At 33.2% G+C, this 26,513-nt stretch overlaps 2 protein-coding genes and 1 long non-coding RNA gene across 4 annotated transcripts; 2 read left to right on the top strand and 1 right to left on the bottom strand.

Moving 5' to 3' along the window:
- Nucleotides 1–1,699: 1,699 nt before the first annotated feature.
- On the top strand, nt 1,700–3,036 carry LOC122290192. The gene is made up of 2 exons (XR_006236323.1): nt 1,700–2,015; nt 2,146–3,036. It is a non-coding gene; the product is annotated as an uncharacterized LOC122290192 (long non-coding RNA).
- A 3,597-nt stretch (nt 3,037–6,633) lies between these two features.
- LOC122289097 (glycine-rich cell wall structural protein 1.8-like) lies at nt 6,634–7,802 on the top strand. 2 transcript variants are annotated; one of them, XM_043096035.1, is made up of 2 exons: nt 6,634–6,975; nt 7,018–7,802. In XM_043096035.1, exons 1-2 carry the CDS (start codon nt 6,655–6,657, stop codon nt 7,633–7,635), a joined length of 939 nt encoding a protein of 312 aa, XP_042951969.1. In that variant the 5' UTR covers nt 6,634–6,654; the 3' UTR covers nt 7,636–7,802. The 2 variants fall into 2 exon arrangements, with proteins under 2 accessions (XP_042951969.1, XP_042951967.1); XM_043096033.1 differs by having other exon boundaries at nt 6,634–7,802.
- Nucleotides 7,803–10,508: 2,706 nt separating this feature from the next.
- On the bottom strand, nt 10,509–15,619 carry LOC122289862 (probable ADP-ribosylation factor GTPase-activating protein AGD8). The gene is made up of 7 exons (XM_043097214.1): nt 15,436–15,619; nt 15,179–15,297; nt 13,921–14,353; nt 13,535–13,792; nt 11,712–11,837; nt 11,125–11,223; nt 10,509–10,927 (listed from the first exon to the last, which is right to left on the bottom strand). The coding sequence occupies exons 1-7, from the start codon at nt 15,502–15,504 to the stop codon at nt 10,820–10,822; spliced, it is 1,212 nt and encodes a 403-aa protein (XP_042953148.1). The 5' UTR covers nt 15,505–15,619; the 3' UTR covers nt 10,509–10,819.
- Between the last annotated feature and the right edge of the window lie 10,894 nt (nt 15,620–26,513).

The raw sequence follows: 26,513 nt of genomic DNA, 5'->3' as shown, positions 1-26,513 counted from the left end.
TATGAGACTTTCAATATTCCATTTTTTCATTATAACAAGAGTTGGCATTAAGAATCTCCTGATTAACAAAATTCACAAAACCAGAGACAATTCTCCATACAAGTCCATAGAAACTTAGCATATGTTCATCTGACTACAAGATATGTATCTATATATACACACACACACATATATATATATATATATTTATATGTATATAACGTGCTTCGAGTGTAAGTCTAAAGAATTATATTAAATTGTATTTTTTAATCAAAGAAAAAAAAAAGAAGCATCTCGGTCATCAACCTTGGGATATGAATAAGTATGATATGGAGGCACTAGAAATAAAGCCCCCGGTACCCTATTTCAAGGGTGCATTAACATTATTAATTAACACGCAACCATGCATGGAGTATGTTGGTGAATCCATTACTTGAGCAGCGCGCAAGCAAGTGGGCGCAATATTAATTTATTCTTTTAATTAGGATTGAAATTGCTTAAAAATTTCCCAATTCTAATATTTTATAAGGTTTTTAGATTTAGAGAGATAATATATAGATGAGTGTATTCTATATATGATATCGTTGTTTTTATAATAATAAATAAATGTTACATAAATTTTGTGATGACCACTTTTAGGTATAGTTTGGGTAGTGAGATGAAATGAAATAGTTTTAGATGATAGTTGAATAAAATATTATTTTTTAATAATATTATTATTTTAAAATTTGAAAAAGTTGAATTCTTTATTATATTTTGTGTGAAAATTTAATAAAATTGTAATCATGAGATGAGATAAAACCGTTTTTATATCCAAACTAAGTCTCTTACGCAATTTATTAATTCATGGTTCAGGCAATAATAATATTGGATTATTAATGTTCAAAAAAGAATATTAATTTTACGTTGCAAATATAAATTTTGCCACTTTGCTATACAATTTAAAAGCTTTGTTACAATAATTTTATTTTGTCAACAGTATGTATTTATCAAATTAAATGTGTTTAATATTATAAAATATGGATATTAAATGGATTTAATTAATCTAATCAAAGTAGTCTATATTTTGTACAAATGAATACTGATCTCTAATGATGATAATAATAATATTAATTCTATTTTAAAGTCTGTACATGAAATAATTTGATATGAAGCCAAAGTTAGTGAGATGATATTGGAGGAAACAAAAGAATGGAATGAGAAACGGGTTTCTGAAATTTTTGAAAAAGAGGAAGCACATCAGATCTATTTGTATACCTGTTATAACTAAAATGGTAAGTAGCAAGAATGGAAGGTTCACAGTCAAAAGTGTTTACCATTTATCACAATTTAGGAAAAGATGGAATCCGGGGAGAGACATCAAGAGATACATAGAAGGCAGATCAGTGAAACATTTTCTGTAGAAGGCAAGCAACAACATCCTACGTACCAACCAGGTCCAATTTGTTCAGCAGAAATATTATTTATTCCCCAATATGGCCCTATATGTTTGAGAGAGGAGCAAATTGTAATGCATGCCATTCAAAGTTGTCTAGCAAGCTAGGCCTACAACCAGGCTTGACATAGTCAGGTTTGTGCCCGAACCGACCCGAATCATCCAAAGTTCCAAACTGACTTGACTCGACCCCGAACATAATAAATACGGGTCGTACCCGTATGACCCGAGCTTTACAAAAGAGAAAAAAAAATCATATACTCTCTTCACATCGATGCAGTTGGGCCATCGAAAAGGAAGGCGAAAGCTGCGGAGGTTTCGTCGTTTCGGCAAAAGCCCCACTCCCGAGGCATCGACGAACATCGCATCGAGTTCCACGACTTCAGCAGATTCACCTGCAATTTTTCCATTGAGCAGCTCTCCAAGTCTGTTGCTATCGAGTTTGTCCCCAAAGATTACATAAGGACCGGTCAATGACGAGCCGAGTTCGGACTCGAAGAGCGGGGCACGGGTCATTTTGAGTGGCTTGAGTATCATAGCTGCTTTGGCATTCTAATCTTTCAATTTTCACAAAGATGCGGGTTTTTTGGCAGCACGCTAGGTAGGGGACGAAGATGACATATGGGCTTTTTTTTTTTTTTTTTTAAATCTAAAGAAGACAAATCCATCAAAGATGAAAGAGAGAGAAAGCAAGTTACAGTGAGAATCTTATTATGTTCTTGTTGGCGCAGGCGGCGACGGCGTTGCCTCTGATCCAAGGGATGAAAAGGCTGCTCTTTGATTTTCTAGGGCTTTTAGACGAGGTGGAAAACAAATGTACAAATTTGGAGACGAGGTGGAAAACAAATGTACAAAGATGCGGCAAACGAAGACGAAGAAACACCAACTAAAGTGTATTCGGACGGGTTCGCACCAAGAAAAAAAAAAAAAAAAAAAAGCCACTTTCCTAGTCGGGTGGGAGACCCAAACATATACCAACCCGTTACAAGCCGGTTCAGGTCAAGTTATTTTAATTGGGCCAATCGGTTATCAGGCCATATGCACAGCTCTACTAGCGGCATGAAATGTTTGGGCAGAAAATGATAGCTCTATATAGAAGCAACCGAGCTCAGGGGATGATTTCTTGAAACTATGGGATCATTTGTATATGACTGAATAAAGACCAGCTTGAGGGAATTGAAACTATTATGAAAGGCATTTGGTAATTAGAAGGAACAAAGTTATATTTGAAAATAAATTCTCAAGTCCCAACAAAGGTTGTGAAGGCTGCTTTAGCTAGTTGGGAGGAATTCAAACTACAGGAGGGTAGTTTGATTAGAGAAAGGCCAGCAGTAGCAGGGCAACAATGGAGACCTCCAAAAAGAGATATTTTTAAAATAAACTTTGATGCTGCATGCAATGGATAAAATAAATTCTGAAGTTGGAGTCGATGTTATAATAAGAGATTGGAAGGGGATGTGTCCCATTCCTCCTTTTGAGAAAGGTGGGTGATTGTACTTTTCCTCTTTAGGAAGATGGTGTGTGGTTATACTCCTCCTACGTGAGAGGACGGAGTTTGTTTGTATCTTTCTTCTTTTAAAAGAGAGGTTGTTTAGTTCTATTTTAATAGAGCGTTTTTTCTGTTGACTGTTGTTAGGAGAAAGTTTATAGAAGTTAAGATAGTGTTCGTCATAAAAAAAATTTGAAGACGGGAGAGCTTCTAACAGATGAATAGTTTGGCTGATAATCTAAATTTTGTCATATATTAATTAGACACATATATAACTTTAGTTTTATTGAATTAAATGAAGTCTATTTTTTTTAAAAAAAAAAAAACAGGATTGGAAGGGGGGAGATCATGACCTCTGCATGTGCTCAAAAAAGGCTGGGTTAATCAACCTGTAATTGCTGCGAGTCTAGCTTTATGGAAGACAATGCATGCAGTTTTAACTGGTCATGGCATGGAAAGCAGGTCTTTTTGGCGCAATCGCAGTGGACAATGAGTTTTATTATTCCAAGAGAAGGAATGGCACATGATCAGCTAGCTAGCCAAGTTGGCTTTGACAATGCTGGATCTGGATGCATGGAATTAGATATATAGTCCAAGTCTTGCATGTAAAAAATGATCAAAGTTGTATTGGTTTTGATCAATGAAAAATCATATTCTATATTCAAATAAAAAATAAAATAAAAAATTGCACATAATCATGTTTTCGGAAACAGCAATACTACGTACAGTCGTGAAATTGTAAACGCCGCGCAATCGTTTTGAAAAAGAGTGGGGTCCACGATTAAAAAATTAATTTTTTTTTCATGTGAGTTCCATATTAATTCATTTTTTTCAAAGCGATTGCACGCCGCTTGCACAACTACGACTGCAAATATCATTTCTCTTTCAGAAATAATCCACTTCATGCGGCCCATGGCCCCCACCGGCCACCATACTGAAAATGTAGTTCTGTGAACTGATCCGCACAATACATGATAAGTGAAGTTCAAACTTTTCATCACATTTTAAGAACAGAAATGCTTTAATTATAAAAAAATATATATATTTTTATAAAAATAAATTTATAAATTGATATAATTTAATGTGATATATTAAATTATAAAATTATTTTTATTAAAAATAAATTTATCATATGGTAAATTTTTAAATTTAATTTTATAAAACTCTTTTATAATTATAATACTCTCTCTTAAGAATATTGCCTTCCACGCATTAATTAACAGGGCCCTCGGTACCGGTAATGACACATACACGCAGGTACGTCCACCCTTCATCACATGTGTGGTGTTTGTATCCATGCGATGGTCTCGTACCATACACAATAGATTGACATTAAGTTTTAATTCATGCCGTTGAGACTAGCTAGTACCAGTACCCAAAACCTGAAGATGACATAAACCAAATTTGTACGATACCCAAAAAGAAGTATTAGCCACAACTTCATGCGTTTCATTTATTAGGAAATGTATGCTCTGAATGAACGACATGATATTTTGATTGAGGTTTGTGGTATTAGGTAAAAAAGAGGAGAAAGTGAGAAACCTTACGTCATGGCCGGGAAGACAACTCTTTGATTCAAGCCTGTGAGGTATGTAGTGTTCATGGGATTGTTTTCTTGAGGCTACAAGGCGGAAGAAGTACTCATGTACAGCAGATTAATTGCTTTGGATTGGGAACTAATATTACTTGTACAACCCAGAGTTCCAAACCCAATTAAAGAGCTCAAGTCCTTGTAATTTATTTTAGGGTCATATATATATATATATAAAACATATTCTCGATCTATGACAATGCATCATATGGTACATGACTTGTTACCCCAAAACACAATCTAGCCCATTCCAACTAGTGAATGGTAGGAATAATTAATTAGGTCAAGTTGGAATACGTACGAGTGGGGATCTCCTAATACCATATATATTTCAAGATTATGCTCTTAGAGATAATAATCAAATAAAAATTTTATGTGCAACCACTTTTACATACTCTTTTACGCACTCTATTAATGTAATTGATTGTGTATTAAAAAAAATTTCATACAACCAATCACGTCAATAGCCTGGACAAAGAGTACGTAAAAATAACTGTATATAACATTACTCTATTAAGAAATTTTATCTTATCTTGGTTTTTATATTACTGATCATAAGATATATGTATAATACTCCATCTCATCTCTATATAATTAATTACGATGAATATAAACCTATGTTTTATATTCAATTTAATTACCATGAATAATAAAGATATATTCCTAAATCCATCTCAGCCGGGAAGCCGGCCATGCTACCTGATCAAAGGCGTGCAGGGGATCGATCCACCTCCCTGTTTCCATAGTTATGTGGGGGGCCGGCTGGCCTTCCACTTCAGGAGGAAGGGGCGGAGTTCTCTCTTATTCGACGAGCTAGTTTTTTTTTTTTTTTTTTCTTTTTAATCAGTTTTTTCTACAATGTCGGCGCCTGCCTTATAGAAGAAAAAGAAAAATCGAGGGTAGAGCTAAATCCAGTTTTTGACACCATGCGCGCAGCAATATTATTCCAACGTCTGGAATGTAGTAGGAAGATGGTTGGCATCATACAACATTTCAAGTGTGGAGAAACAAATTAAGGCTAGCTCCATTAGCCAAGCAATGTGAGGTGGGTTGGCCCCACACACGCGGTGGAGAAGGTGGTGCTCCTCTTCCATGTGGATGCCCACTATGCACACATAGTGACACACCAATATTTATACTGCATATTACATCATTTAAACTGAAGATAAAGTCAGGTGCCTTCAAAATAAAGGAAAGGTTATAGCCTTCAGGCGTGGGATATAGGGCAAATATAAATGAGTTTGAATTAGAGAGCTAGAGCTTGCTTTCGAGGACTAGATCATAGTTATCATGATCATTACAAGATGAAAAGCAACTTCTTCTGATCAGGCTGTGGCCAATCGCATAGAACATGATCCTTTTACATTTTTTCTCAACACATGAAGATGCCAGTACGTACTGAATACATTTCTTACAACCTAGGTTTTTGTTCTTTTGTCAGCGACAAGCATATTTGTGCTATTGTTAGTGCTATACTACAGGCATCAGTTTCAGTTTATTCATGAAGATAATTAATGTTAATTAATTAGAAGCATGCAGTCATATCATCACTGTAAGAAGCGGCCAGGTTAACGAAGTTGTGTTACCATATACAAATCACCCAGTTAATTAGTTATCTGATCTATACTTCGTAACAGAAGCAAAGATCATATAAACTTTAATAATGGTATTCAATGTGCATGATTTCGATCGATAGCTCAAAATATAATCGATATTAGTTGCACTTATATTAATAACGCACGTCCTCATGAACTTGCAGTACCAACGATTTGTTTATATGCTCAAGCTAGCCACGAAAAAAAAAACTGAAGGAAATACATTAATAATGCTACGCAAGCCAATGGTGTTAAAAGGATGTTAGTGAGTTGGAAATCCAACAAACACTTAGGATAAGGAAATTTGGGTACATACAAGATCTGGCTTAACAAATTGCCTTTGCCTTGCATAAATGTGGGTGACAGCAAAAGGTCACTAGTGGCCGAACTGCTAGAATGAGTGTAAACTTGTGTTGGACCACCTTGTGGGACTCCCTAGTCTCATTTCCATGTGCATCAACTACTCTTTGTAAAGTGGACGCGCTTTTGGACCCCATCTAGTTCCTATATATAGCCACCCTCCCTCACATTCTAAGTCATTCTCTTGGCATTCCAAGAACTTCCCATGGCTGCACACAAAGTCCTTGGTGTGGTTTTCTTTGTATTATGTGGCTTAGGTATTTGTTTTGCAACTAGATCCCTCTTCACGCTTGAAGGTGGAAATGTTCATGTTGGCTATGAACATGGTATAACTGGTTACGGAGGTGGAGCTGGTAGTGGGGAAGGTGGCGGTGCAGGATATGGAGATGCAAGTGGACATGGTGGTGGCGGCGGTGGCGGTAGTGGAGGTGGCGGTGGAGCTGCTTATGGTTCTGGAGGTGTTGGGTATGGAAGTGGTAGTGGAGAAGGAGGTGGCATTGGATATGGTGCTGCAGGGCAACATGGGGTTGGATACGGTGGTGGAGGTGGTGGAGGAAGTGGCGGTGGCGTTGGATATGGTGTGGGAGGAGAACATGGTGTGACTGTTTATGGAAGTGGTTCTGGTAGTGGGGAAGGTGGCGGTGCAGGTTATGGAGCTGCAGGTGGACATGGTGGTGGTGGCGGCAACGGTGGTGGAGGTGGCAGTGGAGGTGCTTATGGTTCTGGAGGTGCTGGGTATGGAAGTGGCAGTGGAGAAGGAGGTGGCGCTGGATATGGTGCTGCAGGGGGGGCTGGATATGGTGGTGGAGGTGGTGGGGGAAGTGGTGGTGGTAGTGGATATGGTGAGGGAGGAGAGAGTGGTGCTGGTTATGGAAGCGGTGAAGGAGGTGGTGCTGGTAGTGGCTATGGATCCGGGGGCGAACATGGAGCTGGCAATGGTGGAGGAGGTGGTGGTGGGAGCGGTGGAGGCGGTGGAGCAGGTGGTGCAGGAGGAGCACATGGGGGAGGGTATGGTGGTGGTGAAGGAGCTGGTGGAGGTTTCGGTGGTGGAGTTGCTGGTGGTGGCGGCGGAGGAGGCTCCGGTGGCGGCGGCGGTGGTGGTAGTGCTGGAGGCACACATGGAGGTGGTTATGGGGGAGGTAGTGGGAGTGGAGAGGGTGGTGGACATGGTGGCTACGCCCCTTGAAACTTCCTTCTCACTATCATTAATTCATGAAAGGAGTGTGCCTTCTTACTCTAGTATGAACAAGAGAATAAGTTTATTTAACTTCTAAATATGTATTGAGCTATAAGTGCCAGAGAAATGCTTGCAAGAAATTGTTGTATGTAATTCTAATGAATCTGCATTGTTCATGTCCTGTTTTTAGATTATGCCAACTAATTAGTGCATTGGAGTGCTCTAAATATCAACCCTTGGCCTATTCAACTAATTGTTGAATATCATCCCTTGGCCTATTCATTCATGACATGATCCATAACCTTATGGCTAATTAATATTTGATAGAAAAATTGTTGTCTTGCAAAAGGCATTATGTGTATATATACACATACATACATGTATATATATATATATATGTGTAAGAACGTATGGAAGTGTAAAATAAAGAGACAAATCCCGATCAGTAGGTTTCTTTCGCAAGCCTTCTTTCCAGCTTCTTTCAAGCTTTTCTATGAACCCCAGTGCAACCTTTTCTACATTAATCTGAATATTACACTAATTAGTACATATACTTTTTGAGTCATGTCCATCATCTATTACCTCCATTCCTTGGTACCATATATGAATTCGCGAATGTTTAATTTCTTGGGACTCCTTATATACTAGATTTTTGCAAACTCGTGAAAACTAATAGACAACTTGTTATTCATGGAAGGTCAAAAACAAAAATTAATCATGATGATCTTCTTCATCTTGATGATCCTCGTCATTTTAAATCACACTTAGTAATGCGACACATTTCAAGTGAGAGCTATTTTCATTGGAGACGCTACGTAAAATGTGAAACATCATCACCAGCATGTCATGCATGACAAGGAATTAATAACAAGATTTAAAAGGAAAATTATTGCTAAAATTAAAAACTAAACGATGAAACGAGAAAATTTTGAATTGTCATGTGGCGTTTATATATGTTTCCTCGATCATATCTTAGAGTTAATATAATATAAATGATTAAATCTACCAACCATATTATTTTGATTTTTGGAATGTAGATGGATCGTATGGATCATAAACTATAATTATATATTAAGAAAAGATTTTGGCCATTACGATGGAGTTCCAATTGTCCAAGTAGCGATTCATGAACATGTAGTTGGAAAATTACATAGTACAAGCACGGGAATATATATATATAGAAAGACATTCATTATTTATAAGAGGACTTTTATATCTTTTGAAGTTTTGGTACTGATATTTCTGGCGTTCCGCCTGGAGTGCTCTCTCCGCATTCTAACGTAACATCATGTCAACCCCACCATCTTCCTTCATCATCACTATATTACATGCAACTTTTTGGGCATGAAACTCCATGTCCTTTCGCTGATTTCTGCAACCATGCATGCAATAGCAACCAACTTCTAATTAGGGTCCAAAACGAAGAAACTATATTAATGAACAAAAAGCAAACCGTTGGTAAAAAATATAATATATATATATATATATATATTTCTAAGAATCGAATTTTGTCATGTTAGCCATACGGATCGAATATGTATACTCCAAATCAGCTTATGAAATAGAAGAACTCTAACGTCTCCATCTTAAAGTACTTGTACAAGAGCATACCTATCGAACACCACCCATGTCGCTTGGAAGCTCGGGATCATTTGCTCAACCACCGTCAGTCGATGGGGATAACCCATTACAAGCCTTTTTTGCAGCACAACCTATATAACACAGTTGCATAGATTGACTTGCTATAAAAATTTATAACCAGGTTTGTTACTTATCTAAATTTTCAGTAAGTATATAAAAGTTACACCAATAACAACGACAGAAGCAATGATTATTAGAAGTGATCAAAGAAAAAAAATTATAAGAGGCAGCTTAAGAGTTGAAAATTTACGTGTATCTTCTGCAAAGCTCAGCGGCTGCTTGAAGTTGTTGAAACTCAACATCAGTACTTCGCAACTCACTTTTCTCGTTTGCACGAGATAATTCATCGAATTGCAAAGTCCAGACACTATGCCATTTATGGGAAATGACTAGAAATAAAGTAAATTAGCAGTACTGTTAGAAAGAAATCTAGCTTGATTATTGACATAGCACTACTATCTTGCATAAAAAAAATAAAAAATAAAAAGCACTGGTGTTTCGAATATTTTTATAACTTTAATGGATTATATTTATACACTGAACAAGATTTTGGAGAGATCGATGATGGAGGTACCTTTCTTGGATTTTTATAATCTGCATAAACAGCAGTTTTAGAGAGACAGATATATAAGATGCAACTTACTTCTAGCACGGAACAATGGCATTAGGCCGAAGAGAGTGACGACACAACCAGGTACACTTACATTTTCAAGAGCCCATTTTAGGCTCAATGGTGAATTCTTTTGTTGCATTCATCACTATGACTGCATTTTCAAGAATCGGATGGATCACCGACTCCGACTCTGAGCCGGAGTCTGGTGACTCAACCAATCTAAAAGATGGTTTAACAAAACGCTCACCATAGAAAGGGAGAGAGAAAAGGAGAGTGGAGTGGTGGAGCACTTTTGAAATCCTTAAATTGGTGCTTCTTCCTCTGTCTTGAGAGGAAAATCAAAACAGCCATGGATACAAACGAGAATGTTCATCAACATGCATTGACATTAACGATGCTTTCCCAGCAAATTATTGTACTTCGAAAGTACTTAGATGGATCTTCCAAAGGTTCACGATGTCATCCTATTAAATAGTGTATAGTTCATATATAGACGCATTCAAGATTAGAAAATTATAGAAAATTCAGAACTGGTATTAATTGCAAAAATGTCGGGTTAATCAATTTTATTGAGAGAGATTGCGAAATTGTGACCAACTTTTCCAACTAGTTAATCAGAATATTGATATTTAATCAAGCCTCAACCAGAAAATGGTTTAATGAAATTTTGACAGTAGGTCCCTAAAACACTTGATACAGAGGAGAGTTAACTGAGTTTATGAACTTACAAGATCAAAAAAATAGAAACTGACAAATATGATGAGTCACAAAATACATGCACTACAGAACACCAGCCCGTCCCAAGCCTGAAGAGCGTTCTAAAAATGTTGTTTTTGTCTTTTCAAATAAATTTATACTGAGGCATTTTATATCCACTACATATTTAGCAGGTAATTTGACAAACTCTTTTTCTATTTCTTTTTTTCCCCGACACAATAATCATACGATTCTGTCCTGAAGATCTGTAATTAAAGTGGACGCCAACGAACTGAGTTTCTTCCCAGTCTCTCCGGCAATATTTTTCAGGCTGGAAATATCCTGTTGTGCCTGAAAAAGAAAGGGGAAAAGCCACCCAGCGTCAATACAGAAGTAGTGCAGCAATCTATAATTTAACTGGGTGAGAAATAAAGCCCAGGGGAAAAAACTACATTTAGGACAAAAAAAATTACATTTCGATGAATCTCTCAATCTGGTCAAGAATAATATAAGTGAACTTGAAAGAGCAGTGGAGTTCCAAATCGTACCTGGAAAGAGAGTCGGTTGATGAGGTCACTAGTAAGATCAATTGACGAATGATCTGTGCTGTTACCAAAAAGATCAGAACTGGAGATGGCAGTTGAACCCTGTAACATTTAAATGATAAACAAGGGTCGGAATTCCTATATAGCTTAGTAAGGTAAATGCAACTTTATGAAAACAAAAAAATCGTAGTTACAAATTTTCATCCATTTTCAATGCATAAAATTTCAAGTATTAGATCAATAACTTCACACCAGGGAATTTCACACAGTCGATTCATCTTAATGGATTTAAATGATAATGTATTTTTTCTCATCACTAATTTATTATTTCCCAAGTCAAGTTATTATCAAACAATTTCCAAGTATAAAACCGTGAAAGTTTAGCTTCATCAAAGTTCAGAAATACTTTATGATACAATACTATTTTTCATATCCCTTTTGGCCAAGATTAGGTCAGCATCATGCAGAAAGGTGCAGGATAATGGTTTATACTAAAAAAACAATATTAAGAATTAAAAACATATGAAAAGAATTCTGTTGAATCTCTATTCAGTAGATAATTATCATTATGTCTAGTTGAGGATACATACTGAGAACTTCTGCAAAGATACTTGAGCACCTATATCATTAGAGTTGCTCTGATCACCAAAGAATTGTGCCGACGAAATGGATTTTGCATTCGAGAATTTCTTCCTTGCTTCATCAGTTTCCTGAATCTGATAGCAATGGTAGTTTAAGTAAAGAAACCCAGGGTTTAAAACAGTAGACTGAAACAAAACATATTGTGATCTGCAAGACATGACATGGGTATGTGTCTAGAAGGATAATGCCAGGAGCAAGCTGTAGACAAATGAAGGAACTACAACTGAACCAATGTAACGCTCCAATGGAAAGCCTGAGCCATAAGACCTATACTCCAAAAGGACTAGTCAATGATACAATTGGAGCCCCATTAAAACCTTATAAAGAGCAAGAACTTCTCATTCTCAAGCAATGCGGGATTCCATACACCACCTACCCTTATCCTTATCATATGGAGTATCACAATCTACCCCCCTTAAATTCCCAACATCCCTATCGGGCCAATCCATCGTAGGTGGCATGACTCAATTTCCACATTTCTAATTGGAATAGGCTCTAATGCCATTTGTAACGCACCAATAGAAGGCCTAAGCCATATGGTTTATACTCCAAAAGGATTAGTCGATGACACAATTGGAGCCCCATTGGAACCTTACAAAAAAGAATAACTTCTCATTCCCAAGCAATGTGAAATCTCATACACCACCTACCCTTATCCTTATCATATGGAGTATCACACCCAATAATGAATATACCTACCAAAAAAAGGTCTTTTACGACTACTAAATGAGAACCAAAAGTATTATTCTTGAATTCCCAATATTGACTTAAAACACCTCGACATTGTATATGGATCTTGAAAATTCAAAACTTCTAGTCATGGCACCAATGAGAAACCAAAACATGCCAAAAAAAAAGTTCTGCTTTCAGTGTAGATTTAACTCGTGGTGCTGACATGTCATGAAAGCAGTACATTGCAAACGACTTGGAGAGGACCATTACTCCTTGGTTTGTGTCGTGGAGCCTGTTCAAGGCAAGGGCCCTTCAAGCTCACCCCTCCAGAGTAAAACTTAAATATCCATTTATCTGGAAATCTATGGAAACTCCTAGTGAGGAATCAAACCGATGATGTCAGAATTTAAACCTCATCCCAAGCCCACCCACCCGTTGACAACTAGACTGCACCATGACGGGTAGGAGAGGACCGTTCTTATGGAAGAGGTAAGTTGGAGACAAATTGAGAGCACTTCAGTTGAGAAAGTGGGGCGGGATTACGAAATTTTTCCAATGGTTGGCTAATTCAAACCTGAAGAATAACACCATTGAACACCATCGAATCCCTAGCAATCAATAAATCTATCTATTTGGACTCCACAAAATTAAGGAGCATAGTGTGCAATTTTCCACCTCTTCAAGGTTGAGTGGGTGGTGGCATTAGCTTGTTGCATAGTGATCTAGCATATGGCTCCTTTGTAAAGAAAATTTCTAAGCAAATAGTAAAAAAAATTAAGCTACATTTAATAACAAAAAGTTAATTTTAATGATAAGTTTGGTGGAAGAGCCAACAAAGTGATGTAGATGTGTGCCTGTATCAATGTGTTTAGGGGAGGTGGGTTGAACTTTCTGAGTCTTTGCATCATAACCCAGAAAAGGATAGGAGTAGAAACCCTTCCTTGACCTCTGCATTTTCTAGTTTTTTTATTTTCACATCCTAAGATATTAAGAAGATATCAAGGAGATGAGCATTGTCTGCACAATATAAGTCATGTCATGCTAATCATAAAAAAAGTTATAACAATTGCACACATATTTTGCTAATCATAAAGCATACTTGCACTTTTGAGGAATTTGAGCCAGCTTTCCTTGGAAAACCACTGTCCATTCCGAAATCTGCAAAGAAGCTTGATGACTTTGGTGGGACTACATGGCCGATCATATGTGGCCCACTAGAGCCATTCTCGGCAGACTGGACATTGTCTACATATTCAAAGCGCTTAGCAAGAGATAAGCCAGCTGTAGGAGAGCTCTTTGTTGAGGAAACTGGAATAACTGGTTCCTCAGGCTTCTGGTCGTAGAGATTTTCACTTGGCTGCATTTGGAAGAGATTATTTTGTAAGATAAAGCACTTTAATAAATCCAGGATACGTGAGCAGAAGATAGTAGACCACAAAATACTTTTAAAGTTGTTCATAAAATCACAACAATAAATTAATCCACCTTAGTAGTAAGCTTTCTAGCACCAAGTCCCCCTGTCTTTCCAATTTTCTTTGCACCAAGTGGCTTCTTAACAGCATTGGTAACAACTGCATGAGGGGCTTTAAGTGAAGTAGAGGTATCAGGTACTTCTTGCCTTTCCAAAGAGTTGGCTTTTGGAGCTTCAATCGTCTTGACATCAGTGAGTCCATTTTCAGCTTGTGCTGACTGAGAAGAAACAGGCAATGATATTAAACCTGTCTCTTCTGCCGTACTTTTAGCAACTTCTTTTGAGAGTATCTGCCTATATAAGTCAGCAGCTCTTGATGTATACTTAGCCTCAATTTTGCCACCATCAGTCCATCCATGCTGCTTAAAGAAAACCTGTGCACGGTTGTTTCCCCCAAAGCTCATCACTTTCAGCTGCTCAGGAGTCCACGAGTCTAAGTTTGTAGACCTATATGAAAGAAAAAAATTTGATTATATCTTACTAAATTTACAATTTTGTTAAAAAATAAAGAAGCCACCCAAAGAAATTGTTAACAAGAAGTATTATGCACAATTGATGACTCAACTTTGACATGCATTCCATTTCACCCATGGTAAAGACAAGACCAACTGACCACACAGCATGAGAAGCGGTCAAGAAGTGTACATGTAAGAGATGTAACAATAACCACCAAGTAAATTAGTCTCATAAAAAGGGAAAACCAACGTATGCCATCTGTTCAATCCTAACTCCGTCGACATTTCCTCCATTAAATTACACCTCCTAAAGCAGATCATAAACCTTTGAAATTCTATATCCAACTTTGCTACCACGTCTTTGCAAATAAGTTTACCCAATGGCCAAGTAATCACCAAATCGGATCCAAGAGCATGAAGCTTTTTAGATAGAATTAATGACAGTGCACACATTTTTTCTGAATCAATTGACAGAATTAGCCACACCAATGCATATAAAAGATCAAGGGGCATGTCGGACACTGAGTCATCACCAAAAATCTTTCTTTCTTGCTATTTAATAGAAAATTAAGAAATGACTTTCGCTAATCCAATGAACGGAAAGGTGCTCACTTCATTATATAACGAGAGAATACAAGTCACTGCCTATAACTTCTCGAGCATAGTCATATAATTACACAAAAAACAAACAAAATGTATGCTAATTCACAGCAGAATCAAATTAGAAAGCTTAATCCCACGACCCAAATCAACTATTCGAACTCCAACAACAGAACAGATCTCCAAAAAATATAGAAAACCAAGTTGAAATTGATACCTGACAAAGCTGATGTGGACGCCGAGGCTGCGATGCACGGCAGAGCAATCGATACAGAGGAAGATCCCGAAAGTCACCGACGCCCAAGTAGGGTTCTTTGCATTACAATCGAAACACATCTGAAATCGCAAATAAAACCCAAAAGAGAGAATAAAAAATCAAAACCCATTTCGGAATTTCGGGATCTGAATCAGATCCAAAGAAAAGAAATCCAAAAATAGAATGTAAGATGGAAAACGAGAAACATAAACACAGACCTTATTTTCTGACTTAGCCTTCAGTTTTCTGAAGACAGCGTTCTTGTCAGAGAACCCATCCAACGCCATGGCACGCGGAGAGAAGAGGGAGAGAGAGCGAGAGACTCAGGGGGTGCACGAAATTACAAATCGAACACCCTCCTGAGGAGAAAATCGAAAGGAGGCGAGAAATATAAGTGAAGCCGCAGATTTGATTTCTTATTTCATTTATTATTTTTTCCTTTCTTTAGATCCACAGTGGAGGAATTCTAGTGGGGTCCCTTCTGGTCTCGGAGTCGGTGGGTAACGTCATTAATATAAAAATATGTTTTATTATTTTTAGTTTTTATTATTTACTTTAATATAAAAATAATATTATTATATATATATATATATATTATCAACATATTTATTAATTTAAGAATAAAATTTCATAATAATAATAGTTTCCATTTTTTTATCTATAATTACTTTTACTTTCAAAATTGTGGTTGCAATAAGGAAGACAGAAAAAATGGAAGTTAAGCTTTAAATATCAAAATTATAGAAAATTTACACTTATAGACTTTTTTTCAATATTTTTTAATTTTTAATTTCCAGTGTAGAGTATAAGAATAATTCAAAATTTTGGAAGGAAGGCTGAGATATTTAAAAACTTTTGATTTTTCTTATTTTTAAAAATTTATTAAAGACAAATGAGTTTGTTTTTTGAAAAATTATATTTACAAATAAGTACAGATAACACACCTAATAAAGTGTTTAAATGGCAATTTAATTTAAAAAAATATAAAATTTGAATCTTAGATCTTATTGTTTAAGTAAATATTTTTTATGAAATTTATATATTTATTTTTATAATGGTGCCACGTGTAGACGGAGTCAAGTGGCTGCGCCAACCAGTAATCGGGTAGTGGAAGGCGATGCGGGAACTATATTTAACCGAACGTTAACTATCTGTTGGTGAGATGGTGAAGCCGTACCAACCAAACCCATCAACACGAGGATGCACACTAAGCCCAACCCAGGTAGTATGTAGGAGGCAAGTGGTTTAGGCTTCAGATTAGACTCTAGGGCCTGTGTTTGGGTTCGATTATCGGCCCTTTTTGCTTGCTTTTGCAAGTCAGCTCGCCCTGGATTCCATGAGGCTCTCTCATTATATTTCAATACTGATTTATTTATATTTAAAATTTAAATTAATATTATTTTTAATAAAATTTATTTTTTAACCAATCACATCACATTAGTATACAGATTAATATACAATTATGCTTGCAATTATATTTTTTCCTCTCATTATTACAACATTTTGGATCCGTTGATTGCTAACTAAATCATGAGTTATGATTTCAATATTATTATTTCTACAATTACTTTGATATCACCCAACTTAATATGATAGTTCTCCTAATAATTTCCATTATAAGTTTTAATACACTTACTATGGGCCCAAGATGAGTGTCTCCAGTCGCCCTAGGCGAGGTTGGCAACTAGACTAGATGCGGAGGCTCGTGCCCACTCCTAGTGTCTTTTTTCACCCCTCAACTTTAACAATTAAGCATCTAGACTATAGTTATTACTCACATCACCCTATGTGCGCATTTTTCTGCGAGTTTCTTTTTTATTGAACTCCTATTTGCCTTTCCCTAATTCTAATATCCCTTAATGTTTCATGATCTTCCCTTGCCCGATGATTTTCTAGTTCCTTACCTTTAAGTCCTAGTTCCTCACCCACTCATCTTCTGATTCCTTGCATTTGACTTCTCCATTCTTCTCCCAACACCCATATGATTCCCCACCTCTCAACTTTCCAGTTAGTTGGCTTGTCCTGTGGGTGTTTTGTCTGCTTAGATTAGATTTTTACCCAAAATTTATAATATAGACCAACACTAGGGGACAAGAAGAAAAGCAACGAAGTAAGGCAATGAATGGGTGCCAGGAGGTAGGAACCATGCTGAGGTAGGAACCATGCCTCACCACTGCAGGAGACACGCAGAAAGAGGGCTCAAATAAAAAGAAACGTCCTGACAACTTGCAGGGATCTTCTTCTTCGACTTCAACATCTCAAAATGGAGCTCCAACGAATGTATTTTTCAGTAAACATATTCAAGATTTCTATTATATAGTGAGAAATAAAAGAATATGAGAGGTTGCAACAAGTATATTATAATAGGTTTCTCCTCTTTAAACACCCGATATAAGTATTATGTCGAACTACATAAATATGCGTGTTCATCTTTCTATTTTTTTTTACATTTATTTTAATTTCACTGTTATGGATATATGCACTAACACTATACAACAACACCAAACCACAGCTAGGGACACCAGGCCATACTGATTGAGGGTCAAATCATCATAGTAAGCTAGAAATGATTTTTTTTCTCCTTCCAACCTATTGTACAATTTTTTGAGCATCAACAAACATGTTTTCATTCTTGATCAGCACCTTTCTTGTTTTTTTAGCATATTTCCTTTTTACACCCAACAACACGCGCGCTTCCTAATTTTCAAACAAACCCTAATTTCATTACTGAGCACAAAACATATTATATCGCCATGGATGCTCTTTTCGTCATGTTGTCTTTCTTCTCTTTATATTTTCTTATATTTTCATTCCCTTTTCTTTTTCTTCCTTATCCATATTAATGATCATTGACATAGGTGTGAATATCTATACCCAAGTTCCATCCCTTGTTTTCCTGTCATTCCAGATCGTCTTCTTCCCTACAAGTTGGCTAGGCTATTGTTCATACGACCTTTCCAAGGCTGGAACGACCCGAAATTAAAGTATTAAAACATGCATGATGATGATGAGTGGGTCGAAGATAATTTGGTTGAGATAATGATTTAAACTTTTGATTAGTTTAATAAATAAGCATGCATATTTTCCTTGTGGGAAAAATGGTTTTCAATTAACACTGACGGCTAGGTTTAAGTGTTGAGATATGTTGAAGTATGTTGTAAATAGTAATAAAAAAGTAAGTAAAAAGTAATAATAGAATATTGAATAGTAATAAAAAATATGTAAAAAATAATAATAAAATAATGAATAATATTTGAATATTCTGAGAGTACTCTCGGTACCCAAACGTGGCCTACTTAACCCTAGCTTTCCTGTCAGTACTTAATATTATTACTAGCTAGCTAGCTAGGGAATTCCTTTTCAAAGAAATAATGCTGGGATCCAAAGCATGATATTGATCGATCAAAATTAAAAATGTGTAGTGCATGGCTAAACAACTCCACAATAAAAAGGTAATAATCATCGTATATATGGGATATTGATAGAAGCACTTAAACCCACCACTCCTCCCTTTCAAGAGGACATCTTTTTATAAAAATGGTAGATACACAAATTCTTTTTATAATTTCTTATATAATTATGTTTTAAATGATAAATATTTTTATAAAATAACTTATAAAAATAACTTCACTTTTAATATATCATTACTCTCCATTTTACGCTCCATAACTGTACCAAGTCAACGGGTAATAAAGGTAATAATTAAACAATATGATCAGTCTCATCTTCTTGCACATTTGTGACCTTTTTCCCACAGACAAATATTGGAGATCGAGTAAGCTTCTTAACAAAGTTGTTTTCTTTATTTTGGGGGTTGGTTTGGTAGGTTAATTAAATTCAGTTCATTCACTCTAAATAAGTAAACAAGAGTTCAATCAGTCAATAAATAAAAAGGCCACAACCACATAGATTTTTACTTAAATTATTTCAAATAATACGTTATGTATACTTTATAATATAAATAATTTTATAATCTAATTTACCACATTAAATTACGTTAGTTTATATAAATTTTTCTTTATAAAATCTCTTTATAATGAAAGAATTTTTAAAAGATTATTTGTTTTCTCTGCAACACATTAAGGTATTAAAATTATATATATGCACACATTTTAAAATAAGTATGACCAGAACATGTGGATAGATTGACATTAAGGCCTCATTTCGTTAGCCAATTCATAAGAGATAAGATGAGATATTTTATTAAAAGTTAAATAAAATATTATTATAATATAATTTTTTAATATTAATTTTGTTTTAAAACTTGAAAATTTTAAATCATTTATTATATTTTATGACTAAATTTGAAGAGTTTATAATTATTAGAATAGATAAGATGCTGTGAGATAATATTTGATAACCAAACCAGACCTAAAACGCAACAAGATAAAAAGCATTAATAGCAAAAAATAAAAAAATTAGTTGCACTTTTATTAACGTTCCAAGTTTTGCACGATGGACAATGATAGTGCACACAAGTTCTAAGGTGAGGGTTGGAATATTGGATTTTGAGATAAAATAAGATGGTTTTAGATAAAAATTAAATATTAAATAAAATATAATTAGAATATTATTATTATTTTAAAATTTGAAAAAGTTAAATTTTTATTATATTTTATATAAAAATTTGATAAAATTATAATGATGAAATAAGATAAGTTAAAACTATCTCTATATTCAAATCTAGTCTAAATATTTACATTAATGTAAATGAGTTTTTTTTAATTATTAAAAACTAAAATATAAATATAAATTTATTAATAACCACTTTTTTAACTATTAAAAACATAAAAATATATAAATATGCATATGTAATAAACAAATTTAAGAATAATATTACTATTTATTTTCCTTTGGCAAAGCATTCCCATCTACTCACTCGTGTGAACTTGGAGACGATTTTTCATGAGTACGTACTCTCCTTCCTTATTTTTATATTTCATTTTATATGCTTTGGGTAGTTGTACGAGTTGTTGGCAGTCGCGTCAAAATGTCATCATTTAATGGGAGTAAAAGCCGGAAAGTTCGAGACCAAATTCATGCATCTGCCTATTTCTGACTGTCAACTAACACAAGAGACATCGAAGAATGCATGCATGCATATGGCTTAAAAATATACGGATCATTAATTAATTAGTACACGTAGAAAAGTCCACAATTGTCAAAATTCTATAGGCTCTTCGAAAAATAAATACTTAACCATAAATATACTACATAAAAATAATATTATAAACTAATCTCTGTTAATATAATTTATTTAATTATAAATTTATTTTTATTATTTTATAAATCATATAAAATCGCGTTAATTTATCGATACAAATAACGTTATACGAACATTTACGCAAGCAGAGGATTAAGGTTACAGGTATAATGGTGAAGCAAAACTTGCTACCTCGCCAGTCGCCTCTATGAGTGCATGTGATGGCAGGAAATTCGAGTATACACAAAGTGATATGGTCAAAGATTATAAGTAATACGAAATATAACAATATAATTAAAGAAATAGAAATATTTTTATATCTCCTAATTTATATCACTTTCCTTACGATTTATTAAAAAAAGTTAAAAATACAAACATGCATAAAAGGTAAAAGGAATTTAGAATTTTATTCTTAATCTTTTTATATTTTTAGGCGTCATTTTATTTTAAATATATATTTTTAAAAATTTTTAATAAGCCTCGTGACACTTAAAATAAATAAAATGAATAGTATAAATGAAGGGGTACAATAACATTGCTCTTTATAAAACATATATGAATGCCCTTTATCTTAGTTGATCAAATTATCTCTTAAATATATAATATCACGAAAGCATAAGGCCACATTCCTCCAAACTTGTTAACTTCAAATACAATTCTGATGTCATGCATATGCATGCATTTATTTTCTAGTGAATTCAATACGGAACAGCTCTTCCGATTGTAACAGCGAACCATATATATATATATAATATATTCACATTGAAATAGGGTATTGAACTTTAAACAGCATTCATGTAAATTCTAATTAATTAGGAAAGTCTAATCAATGAATAAATAAAAAAGAAAGATGGATGGATGGTCAGCCACACTTTGTTTTATACCCTCTCTTTTCCACTTAAAAAATAAATATAGATGCATGCTCTTGGCCCCTCATGAATGGGACCATTCTTTAGCATTACGAGCACTGGGACCATTTCTATCATAGTTATATGCATCTTCAAATGGTCTGTATTGACTTTCCTTCTATTTTTGAGCTACGTTTACTCCAAACTCTTTTCTAAATTTAGCGAGTAGCTGTTTATAACCAAAAAAAAAAAAAAATAGTTGAAAAATAATAAATTAACATATTATTAGTATAATTGTAAAATATAAAAAAATAAAAAATATTATTATTAAAAAGATAATATTATATTATTATTTTGACTAATTTAATATGAGATTATATTTTAAATATATATATATTTTTTAATATTGAGGGATATGGGAAGGGAGATTGAACCCAAGACCTCTCTTACAGAGACTGAGTCTTATACCATCTAAGATGCTCTTTGTATATTTTAAATAATTTTAATTTTATACAAAATATGTACTTTTAACTCAATTTTAAAGATTGCTTTCGGTAAACTAATGCTAATGCTGTAAGTTACAGTAGGGTAGGTTTTAAGTCACTGTTATGAAATAGACGCTTCACGATTCATTCAAAATGCTAATGTCCTACCATCTCTCTTTCCATTTTTGTGGGGGCGAAATGTACTAAAGATCCACCAGAGGATCCATTACTTTTATACCTAAAATCTATATAGTATCTTGTAATTTTGTCTGCTTTCGATCTGATCTGCTACCTTCATCAAATCTTTATTCTGACATGAATACAAAAATTAATCTTTTATTTATATTTTTGTTAAAAATATATTGTAGATAATCAAATCTTTCTTTACTTTAAATTTTTAAGATAAGTGATAATTTTATATAATATCTGAACAGAGTCTTCAGTTTAAATCTTGATTTTATACTCTATCTTATTAATTAAATACTCCACATATTAAGCTCACTCATTAAATAAAAAATCTGGCCTAAACTTAAAGAAAAATATTAAAAATATAATATAAATAATTAAATATACATATTCTCATCAGATTAAACGTTTCAAAATAAAGGAGCAGATGTAGCACGAGACTGCTCCTCGAGAAGAACAAAAAAAGTTTTTAATTTTTTTCATTCTTTTTTTTTTATATTTTTTAAAAAGTTTACAACATCGCTAAAAACTAATTTTTTAATTATTAAGTAAAAAATAATAATAATAATTTTGTCAGGACCCAACTCTACAATAGCATTTCTGAAAAAAGATTTTAAAATTAATTACGTTCTTAGTTGTCCGAACGGCAAAGCAAGAAATACTTGGAAAGATTCAGGTTAAAGTTGGAGCACACAATTCAACAACATGAATTGAGTAATGAGAGTGACATGAGTGTTCTATCAGCTGGTTTTGCTTTGTTACTGTGTCAACAAACTTGTCAATTTTCCATGGTTTCTTTTGAGAGATTTGTCTTAACCTTTAAATATTTGAACAGTTTTATCTATAAAAAAAATCTAGTTACAAGTATAATTATATATTAATATATACATCAATTTATTGTGATTAAATAAAAAGTAAATTTTATTAAAAACAGTACTAATTTAAAATTTAAATATGAAAAAATCAATATTAATATATAAATTAATATGTGACTTTACTTGTATGTAGGAAAACTTTTTATCTATTTTTATATGAGTAGGCATGTAGTTTTCAAGCTTTTTATAAATTGATTTTATCACCAAGAAATAAATTATGTTATTAAATTAAGTAAAATTTAAGTTAATTTAGGCCCATGCATGAGTGTTGAAAACCTTGGCAGCAATGATTTCAGATTTGCAGATGGAACAGACGTGTCGCTGAGTATAGCAACTTGCCAACTTGTGGCCATGACACTTGAGGTATGAATCACGTGCGCACCTTAACTTTGTCCTGTAAAGTTCACCGCCCCACCTCAACCATGCATGATTGTTTGCGGCCCTTCCCCTGCCCCTGCCCACAGTACTTTTGCTTTCACGTTGCGCATCTGGGGCTGGATTGGGAACCCACACCCCCACAAAACCCCCCCAGGCCTCCCGGTCCCTAAAGTACTAAGCGACAAAATGGGTTGTTCTCGTACTCGTCCCACGCCGCACTTCATATATATTGATTGAAAAATTATTATTACAAGATAATAAAATTAGGAAAATCATATATTCATAACTTTATTTTTTATTTTTTTAACGATAACGCAATATATTTTACAATACATTACTTAAAATGAAGGAATTTTTATAAAATGGTATTTCTTTTATGAATTATTTTAGAAAAATATCTATCACTTTAAAAATATAATTATATAAAATATTATAAAAATAATATGTATTTACCATTTTTCATTCAGTAAAACAAAACGGTACGATATGACATTAGTTACGAATAAATGATGTTAGGTATAAATTCTAAATGTATAAACTTTTTGTGAAATGGTGGCTTTATAATCACTACAGGTGCTCCCACTAGTTTCATGTATTTTTTTCATATTTTTAAATATTTTTTTTTAAAATTACAATATTATTACAAAAATTTCTTAATTACTAAATAAAAAAATTTAAAAAAAAATCTCAACAAGAGCCACCAAACGGCTCCCAGCGGTAAGAACAACATTTTTACAAATATATATATATATATACTTTTTTGGTTATAAATCACTCGTACAAGACTTTGCATTTACATATCATTTCTTTTAACCAAGTTATGTGGTGGCCGTCTTCGTAAGGACAGGTTGGGACCGGCCGGAAACTTTGCTGTGGGTGAGTGTTGAAACTGTAACATGTAGTTTTGACGATGGAGATGGCTTTGTTGACAACTTGACTGATACTACTGATCTAATCGCTGCGCGCAGTAAGAGGTCAGAAGTGGGGCTCCCTCTGCACCTGGAAGTACTACGATCTGAGACTCTGAGCTGGTGGCCCCAAATGTAATTGTCTTTTTTAGAAAAGTAATGTAGACGCAATCGAGTTGGGAAGTGTGGTGTGCACAATATATAATATTACTCTTATTTTTTAAACGTCGTTGATTCCATTTTTCGGTGTCTGGTTCCTTGGAAAAAAATCAAAAAGGACAAAACAGAATTTCTAACCGGCATATGAAAAGCTGAACATGCATCCAAATTGAGGTGGAGAAAATTTTCTCGGATTGTCTATTAAAATAGAAGTGAAAAATCATGTGTCCATTTATTTTAAAAAAGCATTTATTTATTTCAAGTTCGAGAAAAGTAACAATTTTATAACCCGTGAAGTCTCTGCTTTTCTAATTTACCATATCTTCTATATATAAAAAGTGTGTATGAAACAGAAAATTTTGTTTTAACGATTTTTCTTATTTTTCTGTTAAAATTAACACCGTTTATTTAAATACGTGTAAATGTAATCGGCATATAGAATGAAGACATAAATATTGAGAGAGATAACATTCAATGTTATTATATGATTTATTAATCACAATAATTACAATACTTAATAGTTTATATAATAATAAGTAATTAAAGATTAGTTATTATATTTTTCTCTTTCTCCTTAACATATACACGTGTATTAGGTGCATAAGACGTGAATTCCTAAGTATAAGACATGTGTATTATACGTTTCATTAAATCATATTATTGAGTATTCTAAATTTAAAAATCTCATATAATATATAACACAAGTGTATTTAATCAAAGTGTTTTTTTTTTCATGGTAGTAGGATGTAGCTTCCACTAATTCATATTCCACACGTGGGCTTGCTATGATGGGCAAGTGACAAAGGTCGTGATCCTTGAGCTAATCAAGAAAGAGTAAATTCGGCAAACAACTTCAAAATATATTTTAGGATTTATATATATGCTATATATAAAAAATATTATACCACAAATTTTATAAAAAGATTATGTTTTAACTTTATGTTAATCCTGATCGATTCAACCAACAGGAAAATAAGAATTTCAATGTTGTCTCTATTGATCGTCTACAGGATTACATAAATTGATAAATTATAATACAAACATCAAACGATACATATTTTGAACTACCGTTTGTGTTAGACTTTTATTAAATTTTTCGTATACATCTTTGCTAAAATTATGGATGTTATAAATATGTATTAGATTATATGATATTTTGAATTAATTTTTTTATCTTTTCCAATATGCCTTAAATTATTAAGTGACATCAATAATTTTTATAAAATATATATTATTTTTTACAAATAATCATTTTATAAAATTAAATAAACGTGCTTTGCACGTTGCTCCAACCTAGTATATATATATATATATTATGTATCCCTTAATTATGAAAGTAGATGAAAGTAGTGTATGGATGATGAATATAATAATTAAATTAAATTAATTAAAATAAAATAAAATAAAAATCATAAAAATTATTTTATATATAATATGTAATGTGGGTAATAATTTTATATATTATTACATATATAATATGTAATAATTTTATATAATATAAAAATTATTTTATATATATATATTTTATATATATTATTTTATATAATATATATATAAAATTAATAAATAGCATCCTTTATTCTATAAAACACTAACTTTATTGAGGAGATCAAAAAATTAAGGGATTGTTTGGAATATATAAGATAAGATTTTTGTAATTTTATTTTCAAATATTATTTTAATATAAAATATTTTTCAACTTTAGATTTTAAGCAGTTTAATCTAATAATTATAATTTTTTAAATTTATAAATAAAACACAAAAAAAAAAAACAATACAATTTTTTAAAATTTGAAAACAAAAATAATATTAAAAAGTTATTATTTTCTTAACCTTTTAGAGGACGCGAAAAGCCAAGAAAGAATGATAGAAATGGGCACATGCATGCATGATCTGTACATGCCATAGACAACTACTAAAAGATACCGTACTGGTCATCATTAATAATATCAAAATAATACATTCTAGAAGGTGAATGTTGAATTTTATTTTTTTATTGTTTTTTTAAAAATCAAATATATAGTATCCCGAATCGAGTATAGAAAAAATAATAAAAGAATTTATTGAGAGGGATATTAACTTAGAAATGATATTTTCAATTTTAGTGTATAGAAATTTTGTGTACTTTTTTTAAAAAATAAGTAAATTTAAAATTTTTATAAAAAATTAATTTTTTAATAATATATTTTACTTTTTAAAATATATATATATATATATATATATATATATATATGCACAATTATATCTAACATAA

Source organism: Carya illinoinensis, chromosome 12 (assembly GCF_018687715.1).
Source record: "Carya illinoinensis cultivar Pawnee chromosome 12, C.illinoinensisPawnee_v1, whole genome shotgun sequence".
Classification (NCBI taxonomy): Eukaryota; Viridiplantae; Streptophyta; class Magnoliopsida; order Fagales; family Juglandaceae; genus Carya; species Carya illinoinensis.
The sequence above is the reverse complement of the archived record's forward strand: the minus strand, read 5'-3'. Positions and strand labels throughout refer to the sequence as shown.

What these genes read in the sequence shown, in the direction of transcription:
- LOC122289097 (XM_043096033.1), top strand. Translation starts at nt 6,655, where the DNA reads ATGGCTGCACACAAAGTCCTTGGTGTGGTTTTCTTTGTATTATGTGGC.
- LOC122289862 (XM_043097214.1), bottom strand. Translation starts at nt 15,504, where the DNA reads ATGGCGTTGGATGGGTTCTCTGACAAGAACGCTGTCTTCAGAAAACTG. An exon ending in GTCCACATCAGCTTTGTCAG is followed by an intron (nt 14,354 to 15,178) that starts GTATCAATTTCA and finishes TCTTTCATATAG; the next exon opens with GTCTACAAACTTAGACTCGT. An exon ending in CTAGAAAGCTTACTACTAAG is followed by an intron (nt 13,793 to 13,920) that starts GTGGATTAATTT and finishes TTCCAAATGCAG; the next exon opens with CCAAGTGAAAATCTCTACGA.